General features: G+C 35.6%; 1 protein-coding gene across 2 annotated transcripts in view; it reads right to left on the bottom strand.

Annotated features, from left to right (window-relative positions):
- Nucleotides 1-10,899: 10,899 nt before the first annotated feature.
- Nucleotides 10,900-25,674, bottom strand: part of LOC127858939 (Bardet-Biedl syndrome 7 protein homolog) — a 30,906-nt gene continuing 16,131 nt past the window's right edge. Inside the window, exons 8-18 of one of the 2 annotated variants that reach the window (XM_052396307.1) lie at nucleotides 24,840-25,020; nucleotides 24,413-24,497; nucleotides 23,223-23,322; nucleotides 20,777-20,969; nucleotides 19,435-19,509; nucleotides 18,357-18,559; nucleotides 14,974-15,138; nucleotides 14,497-14,606; nucleotides 13,813-13,916; nucleotides 13,249-13,372; nucleotides 10,900-11,934 (exon numbers count right to left, since the gene is read on the bottom strand). In XM_052396307.1, coding sequence (XP_052252267.1) covers nucleotides 11,798-11,934; nucleotides 13,249-13,372; nucleotides 13,813-13,916; nucleotides 14,497-14,606; nucleotides 14,974-15,138; nucleotides 18,357-18,559; nucleotides 19,435-19,509; nucleotides 20,777-20,969; nucleotides 23,223-23,322; nucleotides 24,413-24,497; nucleotides 24,840-25,020 — 1,477 coding nt within the window. In that variant the 3' untranslated portion in view covers nucleotides 10,900-11,797. Of the gene's footprint in view, nucleotides 11,935-13,248; nucleotides 13,373-13,812; nucleotides 13,917-14,496; nucleotides 14,607-14,973; nucleotides 15,139-18,356; nucleotides 18,560-19,434; nucleotides 19,510-20,776; nucleotides 20,970-22,114; nucleotides 22,215-23,222; nucleotides 23,323-24,412; nucleotides 24,498-24,839; nucleotides 25,021-25,674 lie in introns of both variants that reach the window. The other variant, XM_052396306.1, reaches the window with a different exon arrangement.

Here is a 25,674-nt window from a genome sequence, read left to right as displayed (position 1 = left end):
CCATTAATATGATTATAGGTGCTACCTAATTTACGGGCAAAAGCTTTTTAAGTTTTTTTGATAACCATGTATTTTTAATAAATATATGGACATGATTGTGTTCAAAATATTATAATTGTTGCAATAATTAAGTAACGCATCCAAAAAAATCAATCTTAAAACGAGTTATATGTTCTTAGCTTAAAGATCTAGCATCTTTTTTTTTTCTAGCCACAGGAATTTAAAGCTGGTTCGGTGGCTGTGGTATAGTGGATGGGGTGTCTGCTAACTGGCTTAGTCACTAGGACTGGGAGGTCTCTGTATTGATCCCTTAAGTGGGAGCATTGTTAAGATAACCCTAAAACATACTATGGCGTACCATTTGGGTTGAAAGTCAAGAAGACCTACAAGGTAAAAAGAGAAATGTACGTCGAAGTACAATAATTGTACGTCGACTTACAAATATAAAATACACTTCGAAGTATATATTTGTACGTCAAAGTACAATTTGTACTTCTACATATATGTATGTACTTCGACGTACACATTTTATGAACAGCCAATCAAAACGTTTGTCTCTTGAACCGCTTTTTCTTCAGATTTATTCATAATAAATGTTTAAAATCTCTTTTAATTGATGACAAAATAAATAAAAATATCAGAATGGAAAAAAAACACATAGAAGTTTCAAGTATTTAATGCCTTGAAATAGATGATATACACATTTTAAGAAGATTAAACTGTTACCTTTTTAAAATAAAAATTATTCAGCATATTGTGAGTATTTATTGATCATGCGGGCGGAGTATCACGACTGTCCAGCGCATTACTGTGTAGAAAATTCCCAACGGTAACCAATCAGTTACCAAACATTAACGTGATAAATAATGTATAATAACCTCCCCGTTGGTCGTATTTTGTGATAACCATAACTTGCATAAGTCAGAGGTTAATTCCGCCACGCCAGGTCAATAAATACGCACAAAATCTATGAGTTAGCGGTTGATAGTCGCATAATTTAGTATAAATTATAATAATAATAATGTTTAATAAATACGCACAATATGTATGAGTAAGCGATCGATAGTCGCATAATTTGGTATAATAATAATAATGTTCAATGTCAAATATCTCTTAAAGCAACAGATGTAAGGTGTCTTCTGATTGGCTAACACTCAAGGGTCGGTGAAAATTGTACGTCGAAGTACATTTCTCGTTCTACCTAGTAGGTCTTGTAGACTTTCGACGTCATGGTACGTCGTATAGACACTAAGTACTGGTCCTATCCAGGAAACAACTTGTTTCATCAAATTTCTCAATTCAACTTGACAGCTTGCTAAAGCAGTTGCATTTAGCACACAGTTACTTATTTAACATAATCAAAATCATGTGGTGAGTCAAATCAATTTTGATTGACAAATTTGACAGGATTTTTTTAAATCCAATAAGACTTAGACTGTCAAATAACACACACTATGTATTGAAAGCCATACCTGGAGCTTTCGTCTGTATACCACTGACTTCATCAGAAGAATGATTTCTACTGTTGGGAAACGTAAACACCGCTTATTGTCTTCTTATTTATTATCAATGTATAATAATGTTTAACAGCATAACAACATACTTGTTTTGCAATTAAAATATTTAATAAATACAGGTATCTTGCAGGTTTCTAATTTTCTTTCGCAAACTATTGTTGAATAGTTTAAATTTTGTCGCCACTAAAAAACTAGCCATTTTGTAGCAATTCTTAAATCACAGTCTAAACTGCATACACTTAGCTCTATAGTTACAATTTGAATGCAAATATTAGAATGCATCATGTTATATCATCCATATATTTTTATTTAAACATTCAAATAACACATAACACAGTACATATGTAAAAATGTATGTGGTATTGTGTGGAGATACAAAACACTTCACATCATTTATTTGCACATAAAATAATAGTGACAAAATGAGTAATACTAAAACACTGTCATCAACCTACAGTACAAGAATATTTACGTATATGAAATTACAAAGTGGTGTTATTTTATTACCTTTTACAAAATTAACAATGCTGGTTTTCTACTAGCCATAAAGCATTTATCATGGATTAACAAGTTACAACCAATTTATTAATTACACAATAGAAAGGAAATTATATTAATTGCATTATGCATTTACTAAACAAGTTATTTGCTACTGTTTAGAATTACACTACCTTACTAAAAATGATCAAAACAGGTACTTAGTGCTTTTACATACTTGTGGTATTTTTTGTTTTACTAGTTTGACATGATTGGCAGACACTTGTCGATATACAGACTAAATTTGCATGGGAACTTTCATATTTTTTCAGCATAATTGCCTTCAAATTGTTAATTTAACAATCCTTTGACATTGTTTTCACATCTGATCTTATTATACCATAGCTGAGTTTTGTTTATAGATAGACAGATGTAGACTTTTCAAAGTTCTATAAAAGTTCACACATGTTCCATCCAAGCAAACCAACAGAACCAATAAAGACCACCACAGATAATAACTGTGTATATAGCTTGGAAATTTTGATAGTTCAGGAATCCCTCCTTTGTTGATTTCCGTAAACCAAAACTGTCAGTTTTTCTGGATAGAATGACCTCTTGCCTTGGCAAAACAGCTTCTAAAAACGGAAAACCAACACATATCTTAGAATTTGATCAATAATGCAGACAATTTATAAATGTCTTGTTTTTTGTTGATTTCGAATCTGGAAGATTTTTTACGTAAGAGTGTAGTACGAAAATCCAACGGTATCGGATTTTGTGGTTTTATGCCTAAACTTATTATAGTGATATGTAACCATTCGGGATATCGGTAAAGTGCGAGCAGACGAGGTGTAAATACGTAAAAAATTAAAGCTAAAAGACTAAAACGTTAGATCGGAATATCTTTAAATTTTGCGAATATATGTGTTTCTGATGGATAACTACGACAACTTACCAGAATATTGCTCATGATCACACGTAAAACTTCTTTCTGAGAGCGAATGGAAAATGCGTTACGAATTCTGACAAATAAACAGTAGGGTGTCGTTATTGGAATAACGCGAGAATACTGGAAGAATAGAGATGCCAACTTCAATGTTTAAAACAAATAATTTTTTAACAAGCGTTTGTGATTTGTCAGGATAATAATAACATTAAGATATCGAAAAGATCAAAGCAAATAAATTCAACAAAAATCTGAGATTCGGCAATATATTTAAGACGGGTTATGTTCACGTAAATTGTGTTTGGTAAAGACTGTCACTATATGTAGTGAACCAGTCTTCGGCTTATACCCACTGAAGAGTATTCAGGGGAGATAATTGAGTAATGACTTAATTCTGGAACGGTTGCGAAGAAAAATAAATAATGCGAGAATATTTAGTGCGATTCGCTACACAATTATGATGTCATTGATATAATTTTTCCTGAGATATGTATTTACATGTGATTTAGCATACGTCAAAGTGTTTTTGATTTGTTCAAGGTGTTAAATAGCATCGCGAAAATATATGTCGCATGGCAAATTTTTTTGAGATGCATCCCTATGTGGTATTCTTATGTAATTTTATGTCTAAATTTCCATATGTATGAACGGTCAACGCCCGCTTTGCGGGCTTTTGCCCGTATAATAAGGGATGTTAAAGATAGGTATTCTATTGTTTGGTTTGTCTTCTGACTTATTAAATAATATTAGAATTTATTCCGAGAAGAGAGCGATGATTTTTTTACATGTAAACTTGTAGATCTCTCTTGAAAAGAGAAAACTTACTTGATACTGCCATTGGTTGGGCGTTATTATTTAAAGTGTGGCCAAAACGTTTCCTTATTTTATTAATTCTATTTTAAAAATATAATTTTATCGCACCCAAATTAAGATTCAGTTATTCCTTTCTGCTTAAACATCCCTTATTATAATGATTATGCAAACTCAACTTAACTGTTCCCTTATATACATTTAAAGTTCTCTGCATCTGCTCATTTATTGCTGCTGTAAATGGAAATCTTCAAATCAAAATACTCCAAGTTGATTAGCTAATGTGGAATGATACGTTGCACACACAAATAAAGCTCGGGTTTGCCAGAGGCTGGTAAATTTTATACTTCATTTAGACTGCGCTGAGCTTATTAGTGTTATTTCGTACCAGATATTGAGATGCTATAGATTTTTTAAACAGTATAATATCAAAATATAACAATTAGAAATAAATTCAATCTAGGTTGTGATGAATAAAATGTTGATCACAAGTTTTAAACATGTTGTACTGATACCAAAAATTTTAATCAAAGAGAGTGTATTTCATAGTCTCATAGTCGGCAAACTAAACAGGCGACAAGTTTTAATTTTCTAGAATTGTGTGGAAATGCAACTTGGGTTTATGATATGTTAGATGCTGCAGTGTTCATTTTGTTTCCTGTGCTACAAAATTGTTGCAATATCTGCAATATTTCAGTATTGAATGCCTGAAAGTGGCCCATTGCTTTTTAGCTCACCTGAGCACAATTTGCTCATGGTGAGCTTTTGTGATCGCCTTTTGTCCGTTGTCAACATTTGCCTTGTTCACACTCTAGAGGCCACATGTATTGTCCAATCTTCATGAAATATGATCAAAAGATTGGTCTCAATAATATCTTGGATGAGTTTGAAAATGGTTACGTTCGCTTGAAAAACATGGCTGGGCATTTTTCCTGTAGGAAATGGCTATATATGGCTATGGTAAAACCTTGTTAACACCCAAGAGGCCACATTTATTTCCAATCTTCATGAAACTTGGTCAGAATATTCTTTCCAATAATATCTTGGACGAGTTCGAAAATGATGCCAGTTGGTTGAAAAACATGGCCGCCAGGGGCGGGGCATTTTTCCTTTTATGGCATTGTAAAACCTTGTTAACACTCTAGAAGCCATATATATTGTCCAATCATCATGAAACATGGTCAGAAGATTTGTCCCAATGATATCTTGGACAAGTTCCAAAATGGTTCCGGTTGCTTTAAAAACATGGCCACCAGGGGGTGGGGCATTTTTACTAATATTGCTAAATATGGCTTTAGTAAAACCTTGTTAACACTCTAGAGGCCACATTTATTGCCCGATCTTCATAAAACTTGGTCATTAGATTTGTCCTAATGATATCTTGAATGAGTTTGAAAATGGTTTCGGTTGGTTGAAAAACATGGCCACCAAGGGGGCGGGGCATTTTTCCTTATATAACTATAGTAAAACGTTGTTAGCACACTAGGGGCCACATTTATTGTCCAATCATCATGAAACTTGGTCAGATTTGTCCCAATGATATCTTTGATAAGTTTGAAAATGATTCCGGTTGCTTGAAAAGCATGGCAACCAGGAGGCGGGGCATTTTTCCTTCTATGGCTATATATGGCTTTTGTAAAACCTGGTTAACACTTTAGAGGCCACATTTATTGTTTGATCTTCATGAAACTTGGTCACAAGAATCGCCCCAATGATATCTTAGATGTGTTCAAAAATTGTTCCAGTTAGGTGAAAAACATGGCCACCAGGGGGAGGGTCATTTTTCCTTATATTGCTATCATAAAAACTTGTTAACCCTCTTTATGTCACATTTATTGTCCAATCTTCATGAAACTTAGTCAGAATATTTGTTTTAATGACATTTTGGATGTGTACAAAAATGTATCCGGTCTGTTGACAAACGTGGCCGCCAGGGTGTTCACTAAGAAAGTTGGTTAGAACATTTGTTCTAATGACATCTTTGGCTGCACAAAACAGGTAAGTACCTTTGAATCTCCGGTGAGCAAACTTTTGGCCTTTCAGGCCCTCTTGTTAATTTTCCCACATAAAATCTTAACTTGAGATTTATTTGTTAATAACATATTTGAAATGTCATAACATCGTGATAATGTGGAATTGTTTAATAACACATGGAAATGGTTTTTACTACCAGTATGTAACCATGCTTTTCATTCTTGCCTTTTCTGATGACCAAAGTTTGTAAATGACGGGCTTAAGCTTGTTAAGTATATGTACACATACTTTTTTAAAGCTCACAAGCAGCCAAGTGATATAGTATTGAACTGGATTGTTCAGATATATTTATAGATATATATATCATTTTTATAAATATATTTTTTGTTTAGACAAAAGTATAACGGTTTTTCATGATGCATTTTACTTCCATTTTACCAGTATCTTCAATTTATTCCGTGAACAAAGTAATTGTATGTCAAATGTTCATGATTATTATGGTCACTTAGTGCATGTCATGTATTATGTAAATAATTTATGGTTATGTTTATTTTGATTGTGTTAAATTAAATTATGTTGGATGTTTGTTGAAGTTTTCTTTCTATGTTATTAATAGCTTTTAATTACTTTGACCTGTTGTGTTTTATGATGTTTAAATAACCCACCAAAACGCTCATATGTTTATTCAGGTATTCAACCATGATTTGTTTAATATATTATTACATAATTTAAAGTTTCAATTTTTATACAAACATTTTACTTTTGAATTAATAAACAAAAGCAAAATTACTGGTTTATTTTTTTCCAGACATAATACCTGGAGACGCTGTTAAAGGATCGACACAAACGATTTATTGTGTAGACATGTTTTAGAAAGGCCTTTAAAGTAACATTACAACTCAACGTACAATATTTCGTAAAATAAAGCTAAACAATTAAAAATCAATGTTCCTTATGGCCATTGTCGAAATGTCAACGGCAGATGTGGTCTGGTAAAATAGATGTTTGTAAAATAGCTGTTAAAAGATCGACACAAACGATTTATTGTGTAGACATGTTTTAGAAAGGCCTTTAAAGTAACATTACAACTCAAAATCAACATACAATATTTCGTAAAATAAATCTAAACAATTAAAAATCATTGTTCCTTATGGCTATTGTCGAAATTTCAACGGCAGATGTGGTCTGGTAAAATAGATGTTTGTAGATAAAAAATGCTCGTTTTTAGCTCATCTATTTTTTGAAAAAAAATTATGAGCTATTGTCATCACCTTGGCGTCGGCGTCTGCGTTGGCGTCCGGTTAAGTTTTGCGTTTAGGTCCACTTTTCTCAGAAAGTATGAATGCTATTGCATTCAAACTTGGTACACTTACTTACTATCATGAGAGGACTGGGCAGGCAAAGTTAGATAACTCTGGCGTGCAATTTGACAGAATTATGTGCCCTTTTTATACTTAGAAAATTGAAAATTTTGGTTAAGTTTTGCGTTTAGGTCCACTTTACTCAGAAAGTATCAATGCTATTGCATTCAAACTTGGTACACTTACTAACTATCATGAGGGGACTGTGCAGGCAAAGTTAGATAACTCTGGCGTGCATTTTTACAGAATTATGTGCCCTTTTTTATACTTAGAAAATTGAAAATTTTGGTTAAGTTTTGTGTTTAGGTCCATTTTATTCCGTAAGTATCAAAGCTATTGCTTTCATACTTGCAACACTTACTAACTATCATAAGGGGACTGTGCAGGCAAAGTAATGTAACTCTGACTGGTATTTTGACATAATTATGGGCCCTTTTTATACTTAGAAAATTGAAAATTTGGTTAAGTTTTGTGTTTAGGTCCACTTTATTGCTACAGTATCAAAGCTATTGCTTTCATACTTGCAACACTTATTAACTATCATAAGGGGACTGTGCAGGCAAAGTTATGTAACTCTGACTGGCATTTGGACGGAATTATTGGCCCTTTATACTTAGAAAATTGAAAATTTGGTTAAGTTTTGTGTTTTGGTCCACTTTACCCCTAAAGTATCATAGATATTGCTTTCATACTTGGAACACTCGCAAACTATCATAAGGGTACAGTAAAAGGACAAGTTGCATAACTCTGGTTGTCATTTTTACGGAATTATGGCCCTTTTTTGACTTAGTAACTTTTAATATATGGTTAAATTTTGTGTTTCGATCCACTTTACTTCTTAAGTATCAAGGCTATTGCTTTCAAACTTCAAATACTTTCATGCTATCATGAGGTTACTGTACCTGGCAAGTTGAATTTTACCTTGACCTTTGAATGACCTTGACTCTCAAGGTCAAATTATTAAATTTTGCTAAAATTGCCATAACTTCTTTATTTATGATTAGATTTTATTGATACTTTGACAAAACTACTCTTACCTGACATACCACAATAGACTCCACCCAAACCATCCCCCGTGCCCCCCCCCCCCCCGAATCCCCCCCCCCTATTTTTTTATTATTTTTTTTAGCTCACCTGAGCGATAGCTCGAGGTGAGCTATTGTGATCACTCAGCGTCCGTCCGTCCGTCCGTCCGTCTGTCTGTAAACAATTTGTAAACATCTTCTTCTACTAAACCATTGAGCCAATTTCAACTAAATTTCATGTGGAGCATCCCTAGGTCTTGGGACAAAAGAATTGTTAAAAAAAATTTGATCGCATAACCAAGATGGCCGCCATGACCATATATGGTAAAAACCTTAAAAAATCTTCTTGTCAGAAACCGCTCATCAGATTTTCAAAAAATTTCACAGGGATGACCTTTGAAGGCTCCCCTGAAAAATTTGTTCAAAGAAATTTGATTCGTCAAAAAACATGGCCGCAGGAGCTCGTTGAACTTTGCATGTTTATTTGTTTTTGCCTATTTTGTGAAAACTTTAAAAAATCTTCCACATTTTTTGTCCGATCCTTTCCAAATTTGCACAGTGTCTTTATATCAATGAAGACACGAACCCTACAAAAAATGAGCATTATTGGTCCATGAAGTACAGAATTACCGCCCCTTGAATTGAGAAAATGGTGTTTATGCAATAAAGTCCAAATTTTTCATCCAATTCTTTCCAAACTTGTAAGGATTTAGCATGGTTCAAACAAGGGAAACAACCGTGCGTCCGTCCGTCAACAATTTGTTTGTGTAGACAGTAGAGGTCACAGTTTGCATCCAATTTTGATGAAATTTGGTCAAAATGTTTATCTTGATGAAATCGGGTTTGGGATTGTATTTGGGTCATCTGGGGTCAAAAACAAGGTCACTAGGTCAAATAATAGAACAACCTTCTGTAGACAATAGAGGTCACAGTTTTCATCCAATCTTTATGAAATTTGGTCAGAATGTTTATCTTGATGAAATCTGGGTTGGGGTTTTATTTGGGTCATCTGGGGTCAAAAACTAGGTCACTAGGTCAAATAATAGAAAAACCTTGTGTAGACATTAGAGATCACAGTTTTCATCCAACCTTTATGAAATTTGGTCAGAATTCTTGATGAAATCTGGGTGGGATTGTATTTGGGTCATCTGGGGTAAAAATCTAGGTCAAATAAATAGAAAAACCTTGTGTTGACAATAGAGGTCACAGTTTTCATCCAATATTTATGAACTGTGGTCAGAATGTTTATCTTGATGAAATCTGGATTGGGATTGTATTTGGGTCATCTAGAGTCAGGAACTAGGTCACTAGGTCAAATCATAGAAAAACATTGTGTAGACAATAGAGGTCATAGTTTTCATCTGATCTTAATGAGTCAGGTGAGCGATTCAGGGCCATCATGGCCCTCTTGTTTTAAAGATCATCTCACAAATGACCACCACACCGTCACACTAACCCCCCCCCCCACCCCACCCCACCCACCCACCCCCCAATTTTTTTATATTTTTTTTTTGAAACGGTTAAAAAACAAATATTTATATTTATTATTTTATGTTTGAAATATCGTCCAACCATCGCACCCAAGAATCCCAACCCACCCCCCCTCCCCCCACCCAAATCCCCCCCCCCCCCCTAATTTAAAGATCATCTCACAAATGACCACCACCACACCCTCACACTATACTCCCCCCCCCCCCCCCCCCCCCCCCCCCCCCCCGCCCCACCCCCCCAAATTTTTTTTTTTTTTTTAAACGGTTAAAAATCACAAATATTTATTTTTATTATTTTATGTTTGAAATACCGTCCAACCATCGCACCCAAGAATCACCCGCCACCCTCCCCCCCCCCCCCCCCCCCCCCCCCCGATTTTTGTTTTTGCATTTTTTTTCGCATTTTTGGAAAATAATGTAATAAATGTCCACACCCCCACACTATACACCCCTCTTCACTCCACCCCTCTTCACTCCACCCCTCCCTCCTTTGTGATTGAAAATGAGAGTCCCTTCACCTTTAAAAAGAAAATAGATGAGCGGTCTGCACCCGCAAGGCGGTGCTCTTGTTATTATTGTTTTTCATATCTATTCATACAACACATGAACACTAAAATGATGTTCGTGTGTCGTATGAATATATATATTCGTGGGAATTAATTGTGGCCACAAATAAATAAAAACGAGCATTTTGTATCTACAAAAATCTATGTAATCATACCACATCTAGCGTTGAAATTTCGGCTATTGCTTTAAGGAATACTGATTGTTAAGGTGTTAACTTTATTTTACAAAATACTTAATAAAATTTTCGTTGATTTTGAGCGTTATAGAGACTTTAAAGCTCTATAATTAAAAAGCAAAACATACGTGCACAGAGGTTATTATACTTCTGCTTTGTTGTACTAGGACGTGAAATTAAGAATATCATATGCATGCATTAACGTTGTTTTTTTTCAGAATTACCAAAACTTTTAAATAAAAATTCTTGACTTCGAACTTAGTTCCTATTGGATTGAATTTTATATAGTTCTATATTAATCTATTAAAATTATATACTGATCCATGAAAGTTATTGTAACTGTATATATATAAACCAATGCAAATTAAATATTGACCAAAGTTTTTTTTATACAGATTTCAAAAGGGCTTCCTGTACACTGGCTAGTACTAAAGACTTCCGTAAAATTAAGTGTTTTTTTGTTATGAGACTTTGAAAATTAATTTTCCTATATAATATGCAAATACTACCAACTGATTAAATTGGAAGAGATGTTCACATGAGACAACACTCACACAAAAAAGTTGACATATTTTATTGTGGTTTACATCAACAGCACATATACTGGTTCATAAAGCTTCAGTAGTTAATAGTTTAAACAAAACACACGTGTAGTGGTACACAACTCACAAGAAGTACACAGAAAACCATGGACGGCCATGGAAATGTAAAAATAATTTTAGAACCAATCCATTGTACAAAAGCAGACAAAATCAGTATGCATTCATACAACAACACTAATAAATAACTTAGCAACACATCTACAATTATACAATTATACTTCAACAATCATCTGAAAAATTCAAAAAGTTTCATTTAAAACAAAGATAGTCACAATTCTCATTTTTTAATATTATTGAATATCCTCTGTTAATCCATGTTGTTAAATTAGTTAAACAATACCCATAATAATATTAAAATAATGTAATTTTCCGTCCGAAGGTCTTTTGAGCATTTGTTTCAACTAATTCTGTCATTTATTACACATAATTGTCCTTGAAATATTACAATATTGCAAACAACCTTTTATCATCAACAACACATGCCAAAAGGCTTAGATGAATAACAAATTAAAATTAAAATACAATAACAAATCATGTATATGTCATTGTGCATCTTAATACATGTATACACATTTATGTTTTGAGAACAATTTCAACAGATGTTTCTTCCATAAGTAAAAGGCATTCAAAGCATTTCATTGTCCCTTGTGTTAATTTCTCATTTAATATAATTCATTTACTGGCTGATAATAAGTGACAAAGCTTTTTTTTAAAGTCATATTTCAATATGCAAACAGTTTGGATTTTAAACATTTATTTTGTCAAGACTGTTTCCAGATACATTATAGCTCCAGAATTTCTTGGAAGGTCTCAAAATACACCTCATTTATTGTTCGACATCACCCTGTCCAGCCTATATACTCTGTTCAAAGAACTGCACGAGGGTTTGAAGGTTATAGTTGTCTAGCACCTCTAGAAGGGCTGGGACACGACCTTTCATGTTCTGACCTTTAAACTTGAACTTGTCAATGAACAGATCCGTAATCATGCCTGGAATATGGAACAACTTATGAGAAGACAATTTAACAATTTTTGTAAACATTTAGCCGGAAGAGATCTGATTTTGAATAGATAGCACATATACATCGTGTTTGAATATAAATGAAATTTGATATGTACATGTAGAGTGGAAGTGGGATTGTTTTTAGGTGCTGGTAATGGTTTGGGTTATGCAGTGTTTAATACATGTAGAATGGAAGTGGGATTGTTTTTAGGTGTTGGAAATGGTTGGGGTTATAGGTGCTGGAAATGGTTGGGGTTATGCAGTGTTTAATACACGTAGAATGGATGTGGGATTGTTTTTAGGTGCTGGAAATGGTTGGGGTTATGCAGTGTTTAATACATGTAGATTGGACGTGGGATTGTTTTTAGATGCTGGAAATGGTTGGGGTTATGCAGTGTTTAATACATGTAGATTGGACGTGGGATTGTTTTTAGATGCTGGAAATGGTTGGGGTTATGCAGTGTTTAATACATGTAGATTGGACGTGGGATTGTTTTTAGATGCTGGAAATGGTAAGGGTTATGCAGTGTTTAATACATGTAGAGTGGAAGTGGGATTGTTTTTAGGTGCTGGAAATGGTTGGGGTTATGCAGTATTTAATACATGTAGAATGGAAGTGGGATTGTTTTTAGGCGCTGGAAATGGTTGGGGTTATGCAGTGTTTAATACATGTAGAATGGAAGTGGGATTGTTTTTAGGTACTGGAAATGGTTGGGGTTATGCAGTATTTAATACATGTAAAATGGAAGTGGGATTGTTTATAGGTGCTGGAAATGGTTGGGGTTATGCAGTGTTTAATACATGTAGAATGGAAGTGGGATTGTTTTTAGGTGCTCGAAATGGTTGCGGTTATGCAGTGTTTAATACATGTAGAATGGAAGTGGGATTGTTTTTAGGTGCTCGAAATGGTTGCGGTTATGCAGTGTTTAATAAATAGCATTTTATTCATTCAATGGCAGTCAGTTAATTATCATTTTTCTTGAACAAGCTTAGCCAATCTAAGTGGTTTACAAATATTACGTTCACATACTTACACCAGTAACTGACAACTGACCTTGCAACAGAGGCAAGGGGAGAATTTATGACCAAACCCACAAACATTATGTGGCAATTTTAGGAAGTCAACATAAAAAAACAAGGTTTGACAATCTTGCATTCAACAAACTGAACTAGCTATGTCTCAAAAACGGATGTGAGTGACAAAACAAAGCATTCAATCCTGCAATCAATTCACCAAACAAAGTACTAAAGCCTATTCTCAATGCACAAAACAACCCATTAATTTGCTAAATCTACCATACCATAGAGCCTCTCCAGATGGCAAGGTTGCCTCTTGTACTCGACCTTGAGCTGTTCTGCATCCTGCAGTATCTGTCTGTATTCGGGGGACAGGAACTCTGTGCTGTTCTCATGGACTTGCAGCTCCTGGCAACATACCAGAGATACAGGGCAACTAGGTAAACATGAGGCCTACATCACAGCAGTTCCAGGATACAGGGCAACTAAACATGAGACCTATATAAACACAGTTCCAGAAGTCTACTTTTTCTGTTGATCATAATATGACATTTTCTGTTTTGATGTTTGAAATAGTCACATTAAGACTGAACCATTACTTCGTCAATGATTCAGCTGACCTTTGAACTTTTAGACAAAGAGTATTGATCTGATGGTTTATCTGACCTTTAACCTTGATCTTGTAAACTCAAGACTGATACATAATTCTCGATTTACCTGATACTTAAACTTACCAAAAATGCATAGCTCTTTACATGGTAACACAGTGCTCACCTTTGAACTTATTGTGGTACAAAAGACTCAGTCAACTCTTTCCATAACTGCTAATGAAAAATCTATATAAATACCTTGAGAGCATCTATTAGCTGGACTTTCTTTGCCAACAACAGCTGGTATTCCAGTTTGGGGTGGATTAGATTGAGGGTGTATGGGATAGAGTCCTCATTAACATCTAAAACATTTACAAATGAAACATCCTCTTTAACAATATTTAATTCAACAAAACACTTAAGGCATTCAAACTTTGTTCTAAACAGAAAAGTCATGAAATTATGTACTTGTAAACAAGAATTAGATTTCATAAAGATTCAGTAAAATAATTCTGAAATTATCAGCATGTTTTTTTACACCTAAAGCTAATGGTTTTATGGCCAAATTTTGGCTAACACTTGTCAGTTCAGGTGATTTTAGACATTGTTTCTAATATTAAGAAAATTTCATATATTGCCAACTTGGACAAAAATATTCAACATTTAGTTTTTTTAATTGATACAGGATACTTGTAAATACTTTGGTTTGTGAAAATAGTTAGACAACTGTTCCCAAATTATTTATGGGCAAAAGCCAGGCTGGTTTATGTGAATATGCAGAAATTAATTGATTGTTTTTACACAGACAGAACATAAGTTTGCACATAACTATGGTGACCAGAAAAAAGTCAACTCTTTATAAAACAGCAAATATTAGTTTGTGTTGAAAATCCATACAATCCAGGATATGAAAACATTATCAAAGTCAGGGTTAAGTCCTACCGTATGTTATGTCCAGTCTGACCTTCTTCTTGGTGGCCTCCTTGGTCAGTACGTCCTTGAGGATGGATATCGTAGAGATGTTGTCAGAGCGGAATGTCGCTGTGCCCTTGCTGCAACACCAACCAGCATAATACCATAGGAAACAAACATATATATGAGCCACCTTCTGGGAAAAGTGAGCTTTATGCATGGGTCTAAAGTGTTGTCCCAGACTAGCATATGCAGTCAGCACAAGCTTATCAGGGACGACACTTTCTGCTTCTTCTTAGTGAAAATCCATTTTAGGCGAAGTGTTGTCAGGTGAGGACTGGACAGGCTATGCTGGGATGACCCTTTACCTACATGCATTCAGCCCAGTTTTAGGAAATATAAAATGTTCCCTTAAAAAACATTGAATTGTAAGGTATTAAGATATTTTACTTAATGAAAAATATTCAAGTTAAAAATAAGGTAGAACTGTATTTCTTGCATGATTACCTGTACAAGCACTCTAGCTGTGTGTCCAGGAAGGTGGAGACAAAATGGAACTGTACGCTGTCCCCCGGCGGGGTCTTCTCTGGGAGTTCTGGGAGACAGAAACACACCCAGGAGTGCATCTCCCCTTGGCTGAACTGGCCTGTCAACTTCAGGCTGTTGTGGGGTCTGTGGGTGTGTGAATAAGGCGTGAGAAAACATGGTATGTGTAAACAGAACACCATACAGTTATCATACAGAAAACAAACTATCAAAATAAACTTGAAGTCATAAGCGTGTAAACAAGAACTATCAAGAGTCAACGTGCTGGACTACTATTGAAGTATAACATATAATACCCTCCAAGACTTATTTGATAATGAAGATTTGTGATTTTTAAAAAGGTATCATTATGAAAACTTAAACCAGAAAATTCACAACAAGAAGCAAAGCCATGCCACAAAACCAGATTTTCAATATTTTATCATCTTACTGGTATTTGATTTACAGTGAAATTCCAATTCAAATCTGCATTTAAGCAATTTCCTAACATAACTCAATAGTTATCAGTGCAATACCTCCATACTATGACCCTCAAAGTCTATTTTGAGTGGTTTACAAAATTTGTATTTGGGCTGTGCACTGTCAAAAGGGGGTATAATGCATGTGTGTAAACATGGGTGGCGAAATCAAATGTCCAAGTTGCCCAAGTCGTACATTTGCTAGTCTGGGCAGCTCATATTTTTACAATTAAGTTGTCCGTGGACAATCTTTTTTTTTAATCGGGTCGAGGAAACAAAAAAATTGAAAAAATACAAACCGTAATTAAGTTTTACAAAAGCAGATGATGACACGCTATAACATTGTCCATGCTATTTGCAAAGCAATCAAGCTAAACTACATAGTAAATCGCGTAATGCATTTGCAACAATCAGCCCGACTGTAAGACGGTGTAAAGACTGGTTTCTGTATTTTTACGGAAACTATCGAACTAAGATGATCATTTTTAAATCTTCAACTTCATCGGAGCAGAAACCCAAAGCTTTGAACAGTCCACCCCACCCCCACCCCCTAAAAAATAAGAACGATTATGATAAACAAGGGCTGTTTGTAAAACATGCATGCCCCCCATATGGGCTGTCCATTGTAGTGGCAGCCATTGTGTGAGCACGATTTTTGTCACTGTGACCTTGACCTTTGACCTTGTGACCTCAAAATCAATAGGGGTCATCTGCGAGTCACGATCAATGTACCTATGAAGTTTCATGATCCTAGGCAAAAGCGTTCTTGAGTCATCATCCCAAAACCATTTTACTATTTCAGGTCACCGTGACCTTGACCTTTGACCTAGTGACCTCAAAAACAATAGGGGTCATCTGCAAGTCATGATCAATCTACCTATGAAGTTTCATGATACTAGGCGTATGCGTTCTTGAGTTATCATCCGGAAACCATTTTACTATTTCGGGTCACCGTGACCTTGACCTTTGACCTAGTGACCACAAAATTGATAGGGGTCATCTTCGAGTCATGATCAATCTACCCATGAAGTTTCATGATCCTAGGCGTATGCGTTCTTGAGTTATCATCCGGAAACAATTTTACTATTTCGGGTCACCGTGACCTTGACCTTTGACCTAGTGACCTCAAAATTGATAGGGGTCATCTGCGAGTCATGATCAATCTACCCATGAAGTTTCATGATCCTAGGCGTATGCGTTCTTGAGTTATCATCCGGAAACCATTTTACTATTTCGGGTCACCGTGACCTTGACCTTTGACCTAGTGACCTCAAAATCAATAGGGGTCATCTGCGAGTCATTATCAATCTACCCATGAAGTTTCATGATCCTAAGTGTATGCGTTCTTGAGTTATCATCCGAAAACCATTTTACTATTTCGGGTCACCGTGACCTTGACCTTTGACCTAGTGACCTCAAAATCAATAGGGGTCATCTGCGAGTCATTATCAATCTACCCATGAAGTTTCATGATCCTAAGCGTATGCGTTCTTGAGTTATCATCCGAAAACCATTTTACTATTTCGGGTCACCGTGACCTTGACCTTTGACCTAGTGACCTCAAAATCAATAGGGGTCATCTGCGAGTCATGATCAATCTACCTATGAAGTTTCATGATCCTAGGCGTATGCGTTCTCGAGTTATCATACGACAACCACCTGGTGGACGGACCGACAGACCTACTGACCGACCGACCTACCGACCGACCGACCGACATAAGCAAAGCAATATACCCCCTCTTCTTCGAAGGGGGGCATAAAAATATGATTTAAACAAGAGATTGCCAAGCAATATGGTCCCCTACCGGTGAAACTCCTTATTGTCAGTAATTTTTTGTTGTTGCCATAGCAACCCGAATTCTTGACGTAGGAGCAAAAAGAAATGACGTGCATAATCTCCATATTGCCATCTATCCATGTTTAAAGTTTCATGAACAAATATGAAGAACTTTTTAAGTTATCGAAGGATCCAGAAAAGTGTGACAGACAGACAGACAGACAGACAGACAGACAGACAGACAGACAGACAGACAGACTGACTGACTGACTGACTGACTGACTGACTGACTGACTGACTGACTGACTGACTGACTGACAGACTGACAGACTGACAGACTGACAGACAGACTTACAGACTGACTGACTGACTGACTGACTGACTGACTGACTGACTGACTGACTGACTGACTGACTGACTGACTGACTGACTGACTGACTGACAGACAGAGAGCAAACCATCAGTCTCCTCCGATTTCGCCGGTAGGGGACAATAAACACTCCAGAACTTTCCAAGAAACTTGGCTAAAGGATTTTCCATGGTTACGAGTTGAGGATGATCAAATTGCTACATGTAAAATATTTAAGTCTTATAATGTTTATAATATACTGCTAAAAAGAATGTACCATGGAAAAAAAATGTAACTGAAACAAGCAAATTATACTCATTATTAATGATTATTTCCACAATATTTTACATTAATTTAATAAATACGTTTATCATTTATATGAACATTTAAATTTAATGGACAAGTGTAGTTCAGCAATGGACAAGTTAAATTTCCTAAATGGTTGCCCATGGACAAGTATAGTTTTTTTAGATTTTGCCACCCCTGCATAAAGAGTCGTCCCATATTAGTATGTGCAGTCCACACAGGCTAATCAGGGACAATACTTTCCACTTTTTTTGGTATTTTTAGTTTACAGAAAGTCCCTTCTTAGCAAAAATCTAGTTTAGGCGGAAAGAGTCGTCCCTGTGCGGACTGTGCGAATCTTGAACTTTACGCACATGCATTAAACCCCCTTATCACAGAGCAAGGCTAAAATATATTGTAGGACCATCAACCCAAAAACATAAAATAGCCAGATCTTCAAAAGCTGTACACAAACCTCTGTTCATCAAACACATGTGTGCGTTGATGCAGGGAGAGTGGTTTGATCTGATACTGCATGACCTTGCAAGTCTTGGGCTGCACTCTAGGGGTCACGTACGCCTGGATGGTGCCATACTGGCCCTCTATGGAGCGTATCTTCAACTCCAGGCGAGTCGTGTTGGCCTGGCAACGGTACGTGGCCAGCAGGAAATTGCCCTCCTGATTGATGGAATGTTCAATCAAATTATTAGTTTGCATGACAATAAATGGTCAAAAGATGAACAAATATTTGCAAATTTGAATACATTATGGAAAAGGTAAGTGATGATGATAGACCATCATTGATAATGATGATGTGGCTGATTGTCAGTTTAATAATGATGGTTGTTATTTTGAAATAGGAAAAGGTGTTTATGAGCAAATCAGCAATTAACAAAACATTTACAAGACAATGTGAAAAATAAACAAGAGCACCTCATAACAGGTGCCAACGCTCAGCTGCTATTGCATTTTTGAATAAATGAAAGCTTGAGAGATTTTTTTTTAAGGGTCCAGTGACCTTGAACTTTGGCCTAGCGACCCCAAAATGGGTGTGGTGTGTAGAACTCATCAAGGTGCATCTACATATGAAGTTTCAAAGTTGTAGGTGGAAGCACTTCGATTTTAGAGCAAAATGTCAAAGTTTTAGCACGACGGCGGACGACACGACAAGCTGGCTATGACAATACCTCCGGTTTTCTCCCAAAACAGCCGAGCTAATAAAATTAGAGCTTTATTACAAACATGACTCATATCCCCGCACTGCAATATTCGCTATGATCAAGAGCAAATAACTCAGGAATTTGTGGATCACTGGGGATAAAAAATCTCCTGTGCATCTAAATATTGTTGTGATTAAATATTAGAAATTTCAAGAAAACGGCTTGAGAAATGAGGAAGAAGTTTGTGCTACAAAGTATCATATTTAATTCAGACCGACTCACCAGCTGAAGAAGAACAACAACAAAAATCATCAAAATGACTCCAATGTATCTGCTCTTAACTTTGTTTGCCTTGGTATGAAAACTGAGTTTGAAATGTGTAGTTCTTGTTACCTCAGGTAGGCAGGCACTGTAGCTGACCACAGCTGAGTTCTTCTCCACGTCCAGTAAGTCAATGGGCACATCACTCTGAAATACAAACAACACAGAAAACTCCAGAATATGGATAAGATTGTTGTTGTATCTATTGATATTAAGTTGGTCTGTTTCGAATACCTTCCTGTTCAATAATATTGGCAAGATGAGGGCAATAGATCGCTCACCTGTGTAATGAACATTTTCTCAAAGTTATAATTCTTATAAAGTTGTTTTTAACCAGTTCTTAATTAATAAATTGTTAATAAGAAAAAAATGATTTTGTACAAATCTGTAGCAATATGCTGGGTTATAATCTATTCATAAATCAATATTTTGGCTGAAGTTATAAAAACACAAACCTTGGATGACCTACCTGCAAAAGTACAACACAAACCTTGAATGACCTTCCTGCAAAAGTACAACACAAACCTTGGATGACCTACCTGCAAAAGTACAACACAAACCTTGAATGACCTTCCTGCAAAAGTACAACACAAACCTTGGATGACCTACCTGCAAAAGTACAACACAAACGTTGGATGACCTTCCTGCAAAAGTACAACACAAACCTTGGATGACCTACCTGCAAAATTACAACACAAACCTTTGATGACCTTCCTGCAAAAGTACAACACAAACCTTGGATAATCTTCCTGCAAAAGTACAACACAAACCTTGGATGACCTTCCTGCAAAAGTACAACACAAACCTTGGATGACCTTCCTGCAAAAGTACAACACAAACCTTGAATGACCTTCCTGCAAAAGTACAACACAAACATTGGATGACCTTCCTGCAAAGGTTCAACACATACCTTGGATGACTTTCCTGCAAAAGTACAACACAAACCTTGGATGACCTACCTGCAAAAGTACAACATAAACCTTGGATGACCTTCCTGCAAAAGTACAACACAAACCTTGGATGACCTACCTGCAAAAGTACAACACAAACCTTGGATGACCTTCCTGCAAAAGTACAACACAAACGTTGGATGACCTTCCTGCAAAAGTACAACACATACCTTGCATGACCTTCCTGCAAAAGTACAACACAAACCTTGGATGACCTTCCTGCAAAAGTACAACACAAACCTTGGTTGACCTACCTGCAAAAGTACAACACAAACCTTGGATGACCTACCTGCAAAAGTACAACACAAACCTTGGATGACCTTCCTGCAAAAGTACAACACAAACGTTGGATGACCTTCCTGCAAAAGTACAACACATACCTTGGATGACCTTCCTGCAAAAGTACAACACAAACCTTGGATGACCTTCCTGCAAAAGTACAACACAAACCTTGGTTGACCTACCTGCAAAAGTACATTGTCGATAGGCATCTGCAGCTCCAGACTGAGAGTGTAACTGGCGTCCTCGCGATTCAGTACAAACTTGTCGTTGATGTGGAAGCTGGGGACCGCAGAGATGGCAGTGGTGCTCTGTGCCGTCTGCTGGTACTTTTCCCGCTCTGACATTACCTTCTGCTGCAGCTGCTCAAGGTCAGTCCTGACACAGAGGCATCATGGGGGATGTGCATTGAACTTATATTGTATAAATAATTCTTTAAAAACAAAGAGCAATTTCAAGCGTCTTGTGGCAAGCAAACTTATTAATTCAACATTTACAATGAAGATCATTTATTAAAGAATATGTTTCTCACATTTAGAGCAACAGCATGGCTTTAAGAAGAGTGATATTTGCAGAATTTTAAAAAAATGCGCAGAAAAACGAGTTATAAGTTGGTTTTGAGAGATCTTATTTATAATATACATACTTATTTAATATTGTACTTCAAGATCTACATGAAGGGCACAAAATGACAATTTTTTTGTTTTTTACTGTCAGAGCAATTGATTTGCCCTTTCATAAATGTTAAAAGTACATATTCCTGATAATGAAAACAAAATATAAGTCATATCAATTATGTCAGTCCACTAGTACATGAATAAACCATAATTATAGACATAGAAATATATGATAAACCCAATCACCAGAAGCGTGCATTTGTCAAAACCATTACAACTGACATGCAGATCTCAATGACTATATAAACATTTTTTAAATGGTGTTCACAAAGCTAATGAAATTTTAGTAAATGACAATCACGCCCAAATTAGTATTGATTCTAATAAATTTGAACACAGTTATAAATAGCTTTTGTGTGCATTTTGTTCTGACCAGTAGGTATAATAACATATACAAAGAGAATACTGGTTTAGTGTTGAATACAGAACCTGAAAAACCAGCCTTGACAAAATGGTGCAACTTTGATTAACTATGATTCAAGCAAGCTTTTATCGAGTATATTCTTTATTATAATGTATCGTATCTCTAATAAATTTGTATTATTCATTAATATATTCATCTAAAATTATCAGTTTATATCAAGTAAAGAAAAGATTGTGTGCACTTTGAAAGTGAATAACTTAGGTAAATAAAATAAAGGTGTGAAGATTTATACAATTCAACTTTGAAATGTTAAGAGAGAAAAAAAGTTTGGTAAAGAAAAAGAAGGTGATGTTAAGAATAAATATAATGTTTAATGCAGAAAAGTCTAAGAACATCATTGGTACAAATAATTATTTTTAAATCATTTGTTCATCACTGGCATTCTGCATATCGTACAAATGTACACATGAATACCCACATACTTCAAGCCTGTTATTTTCTGCACGGCTACAGGAGACGTGATCACCTCGGTTGGTCCCAGGGCTTTAGTTTGCTGCTCAGTGGTCAGGCCTAACACCCAGCCTAGCAAATACACACAGTCCCACCTGAACAACGCAATTATCTCCCTTTAAAAACCTTGTTTACGAGAGATCCAATTCTCTGGACCAAAATGCAGACAGCATGTCACTCTTCTGTCAAACTTTTGACAATTACCTGTCTTCAAACTACAGACTCTGTATTTAGTTTTTATACTCCAGTTTCACAAATGTTTATTACTATTTTCAGTATATTTTAACAAAGACATGCAATGTAGAAAGCATTTTAAAAAGTATATGCAAATCCACCATGTTTTGGAAGAAAACCACATATTCATTATAGAAATACGCAACGATATTGACCAGTCTCATTCCATAATATAGTCACCCAATTTTGTATGCAAGGAATTACAATTTCTTATGCATATAATAATATCATTACACTGCTTCTATATTAAAACCCCAAAAGGTGTATGCAAACTTTAATTAATATATGCTCATATACAAATTTTGTTGTATACTTTATTAAAAGTTCTCAATCCATTCAATATATTTTTATTTCAATCTCTTGTGTGTAGAACCATGGTACTGGCTGTTACTTCCTAATTATGCCCCAAACATACATTTGAATTGCAGTACAAATCTACAATAGTGCGATATTAAAACCAAGCACCATCAGGTTAATAATGGTAAGATATTACACCAGAGCTAAGGCTATGGAAATATGTTTCTGGGATGTTGTTAAATTAGTATCTACTGGTATACAAAATTACAAATTAATATGTATAAGTAGTTTTCATTTTGTTTTGGTAACTTACATTAATATATTAAGCAAGCATTCTGATGTAGTATCAAACCAGAATCAACAATACATGTATCTGAGAAGAAAGCTATGAATAAAAAATATACACTTCATACAAGGGTGAACAAGAATAAATAACCATATGGAAAAATGAATATGTTCATGTGAACCAGCCAAACCATGCATAAAATGAGAAAGGCTATAGATATACATAGAGTGAGTTCACCAGGAGTTTATTCCCTTGAATTCTACCTCATAGTGATTATCTTTTCTTTGCCCTGTGCAGTAAGAATAGTGGCATCCGGCCCTGCCTGGCGCTGTTTGCTTTCCGTAGTCAGGCCCATAACCCAACCTTTGTGTGAACGGGGGAAAAAGATGTTATGCACCTATACATGTTTTCTCCAAGGGGTGTTTTCCAAGCAATGCTCTTGAGCAGAGAATTTAACTTGTAGCTAAAAAATTGATGGCTTCATCTAAGTTAAAAATCTTACATATTAAGCTCATTCTGTTTCTATTACACTATTTGTTAGTCGAACAAAGTGGTGACGATAATAAAGGTATCACAAAACTACAATTATGTAAAATACAAGCTCTTTTATGGCCAAATTTGATGTTTGACCGCACAGTGTGACCTTCAAATTTGAGGCAGAGAGACAGACGTAACATGATACGCCGTCTACAAATGGTGATAATTTGTGTAAGTTATTTTAAAATTGCATGGTATATGACAAATTTTGAGTCTGTACAAGCAGTTTTATGGTTAAATTTGACATTTGACTTCTAAGTGTGACCTTGACCTATGAAGAATGCAAAAAGGGTGTTACATGCAACATATCGTCTTATCATGGTTTACATTTGTGCCAGTTCATTAAAAAATTGCATAATGAATGACAAAATTACAGTCAAGACATGCTGCTATATTGCCAACTTTTACCTTTCACTTGTAAATGTGACCTTGACCTTTGAGGATATCATACATAAGTTTCACACACAATATTGTCTCATAATACAAAACATTTGTGCCAATGATTTATTAAACACATCAATAGATGGGGAAGTTATGGCTCAGACAGACATTTTCAAGCAGTTTTACTCCAAAATTTATTTTCTGACCTTTAATTGTAACTTTAACCTTTGAGGTAGAAGGATGGTAGGGAGATGTGTGTTACGTGCTTCACATCTTTTAATGGTGGTTATCATTTGTGCCAAGATATTTTAAAATCCTTCAATATTGTGTTGGTTGAGACAGGAATTTTCAGCAAGAAATCCAGACATTCAGATGTATGTACAGACATACAAAAACAGGATGTGACTGTTGTATGCTCCTTCTACAAATGGGGAATAAAAAAAGGCTGTCATTAAATTACAAAATAAACAAATAAACTTAATTTTCTCAGTGATGTTGTCAAACATTCCAGTATGTCAAAAGGACATGAACAAACCAGCGTAAGTTGAGCAGACGATCTCGTCATATCCTGCTGTACCCAGAATGCCTCCCTGTACTGATGTGATGCTTTCTGAACAAGTCTACAAAAGTAAAATGACATTTATTTTTTAAATCCTGTTAACCACATATAAGAAGATGGTAATACACAACAGTTAAAATGAAAAGGCTTTCACATAATAAATACACAATTTTTATATTCAAATGAAAAAGTTCTTTTGGAGAATCGCTTTTGTAATTTGTGTTTCATTTGTAGAATGGCACATTTAGATTTCTTTACAATAAGCTATTTTTCTCATAGCAAATTAATTCTCAAAGCAAATTGATTCCCTTTTTAAAGCAAGGGCATTAAATTATACAAATATTCCTGTATTTGTGTACGCTTCTTGTGTGAATTATGTAGCAGTTTCCATGGTTTCACCTACATGTGTATGCCTGTGTATGGGTTCGTCTGAGTCATCATAGCTGTACACCTCCACCAGCCCGTCATCACGACCCACAATGAGGTCAAGGACGCCATCTGCCGTGATGTCATAGTTGTCCAAGCATAGCACACCTCCATTACGCTTCTCATTGGTCAGTTCCCACAAATGGGAGGGGCAGTCCCTGAGAAGAAAGCAAAACTACTGTGAAGCCAATATTATTGGTGGGGCAGTATTTGTCTTACATTTGTTTTGGTCTGCTCATCCACGAATTCAAATGTTCCACAACAGTTTATGTCCAAAGACTAATCTTCAAAATATATACAAGTTGTTCAGTGAAACTTAAGAGGTCAACTACTTTTAACACGTTGTTTTGCTGTTTTGATTTACAAGCATTTTTGAACAAGCACATTCTTATTATGACCTAAATGGAGATGTCTTGCATATACCCTGCTGCTATTTTTAAGTTAACATGCAGAGAAACCTTGCTGAAAGCTTAATAAATATACTGGTATAGGGATGGCAAAAATGTGATTTTCTAATGAGAATACACATTGAAACAAGAGCTCCGCGGTCGAAGCAAATGCCGCCCCCCCCCCCAAAAGGGGTTTGAACTAGTGACTCAAAATTCAATAGAGGTCATCTTCTCTCCAACCAATGCACATGTGAAGTATCAAGCCGAATGGTCAATTGTTGACGAGTTATTGATGGAAGCAATTTTCACACTTATTGTGATAGTGACCTTTGACCTAGAGAGCCCGATTTCAATAGGGGTCATCTACTGTTCAAGGCCAATGCACAGGGGAAGTATCAAGCCAATCAGTGAATCAATTGATGA

This window comes from Dreissena polymorpha, chromosome 14 (genome assembly GCF_020536995.1).
Source record: "Dreissena polymorpha isolate Duluth1 chromosome 14, UMN_Dpol_1.0, whole genome shotgun sequence".
NCBI lineage: Eukaryota > Metazoa > Mollusca > Bivalvia > Myida > Dreissenidae > Dreissena > Dreissena polymorpha.
This window is presented reverse-complemented; position numbering and strand designations above follow the sequence as displayed.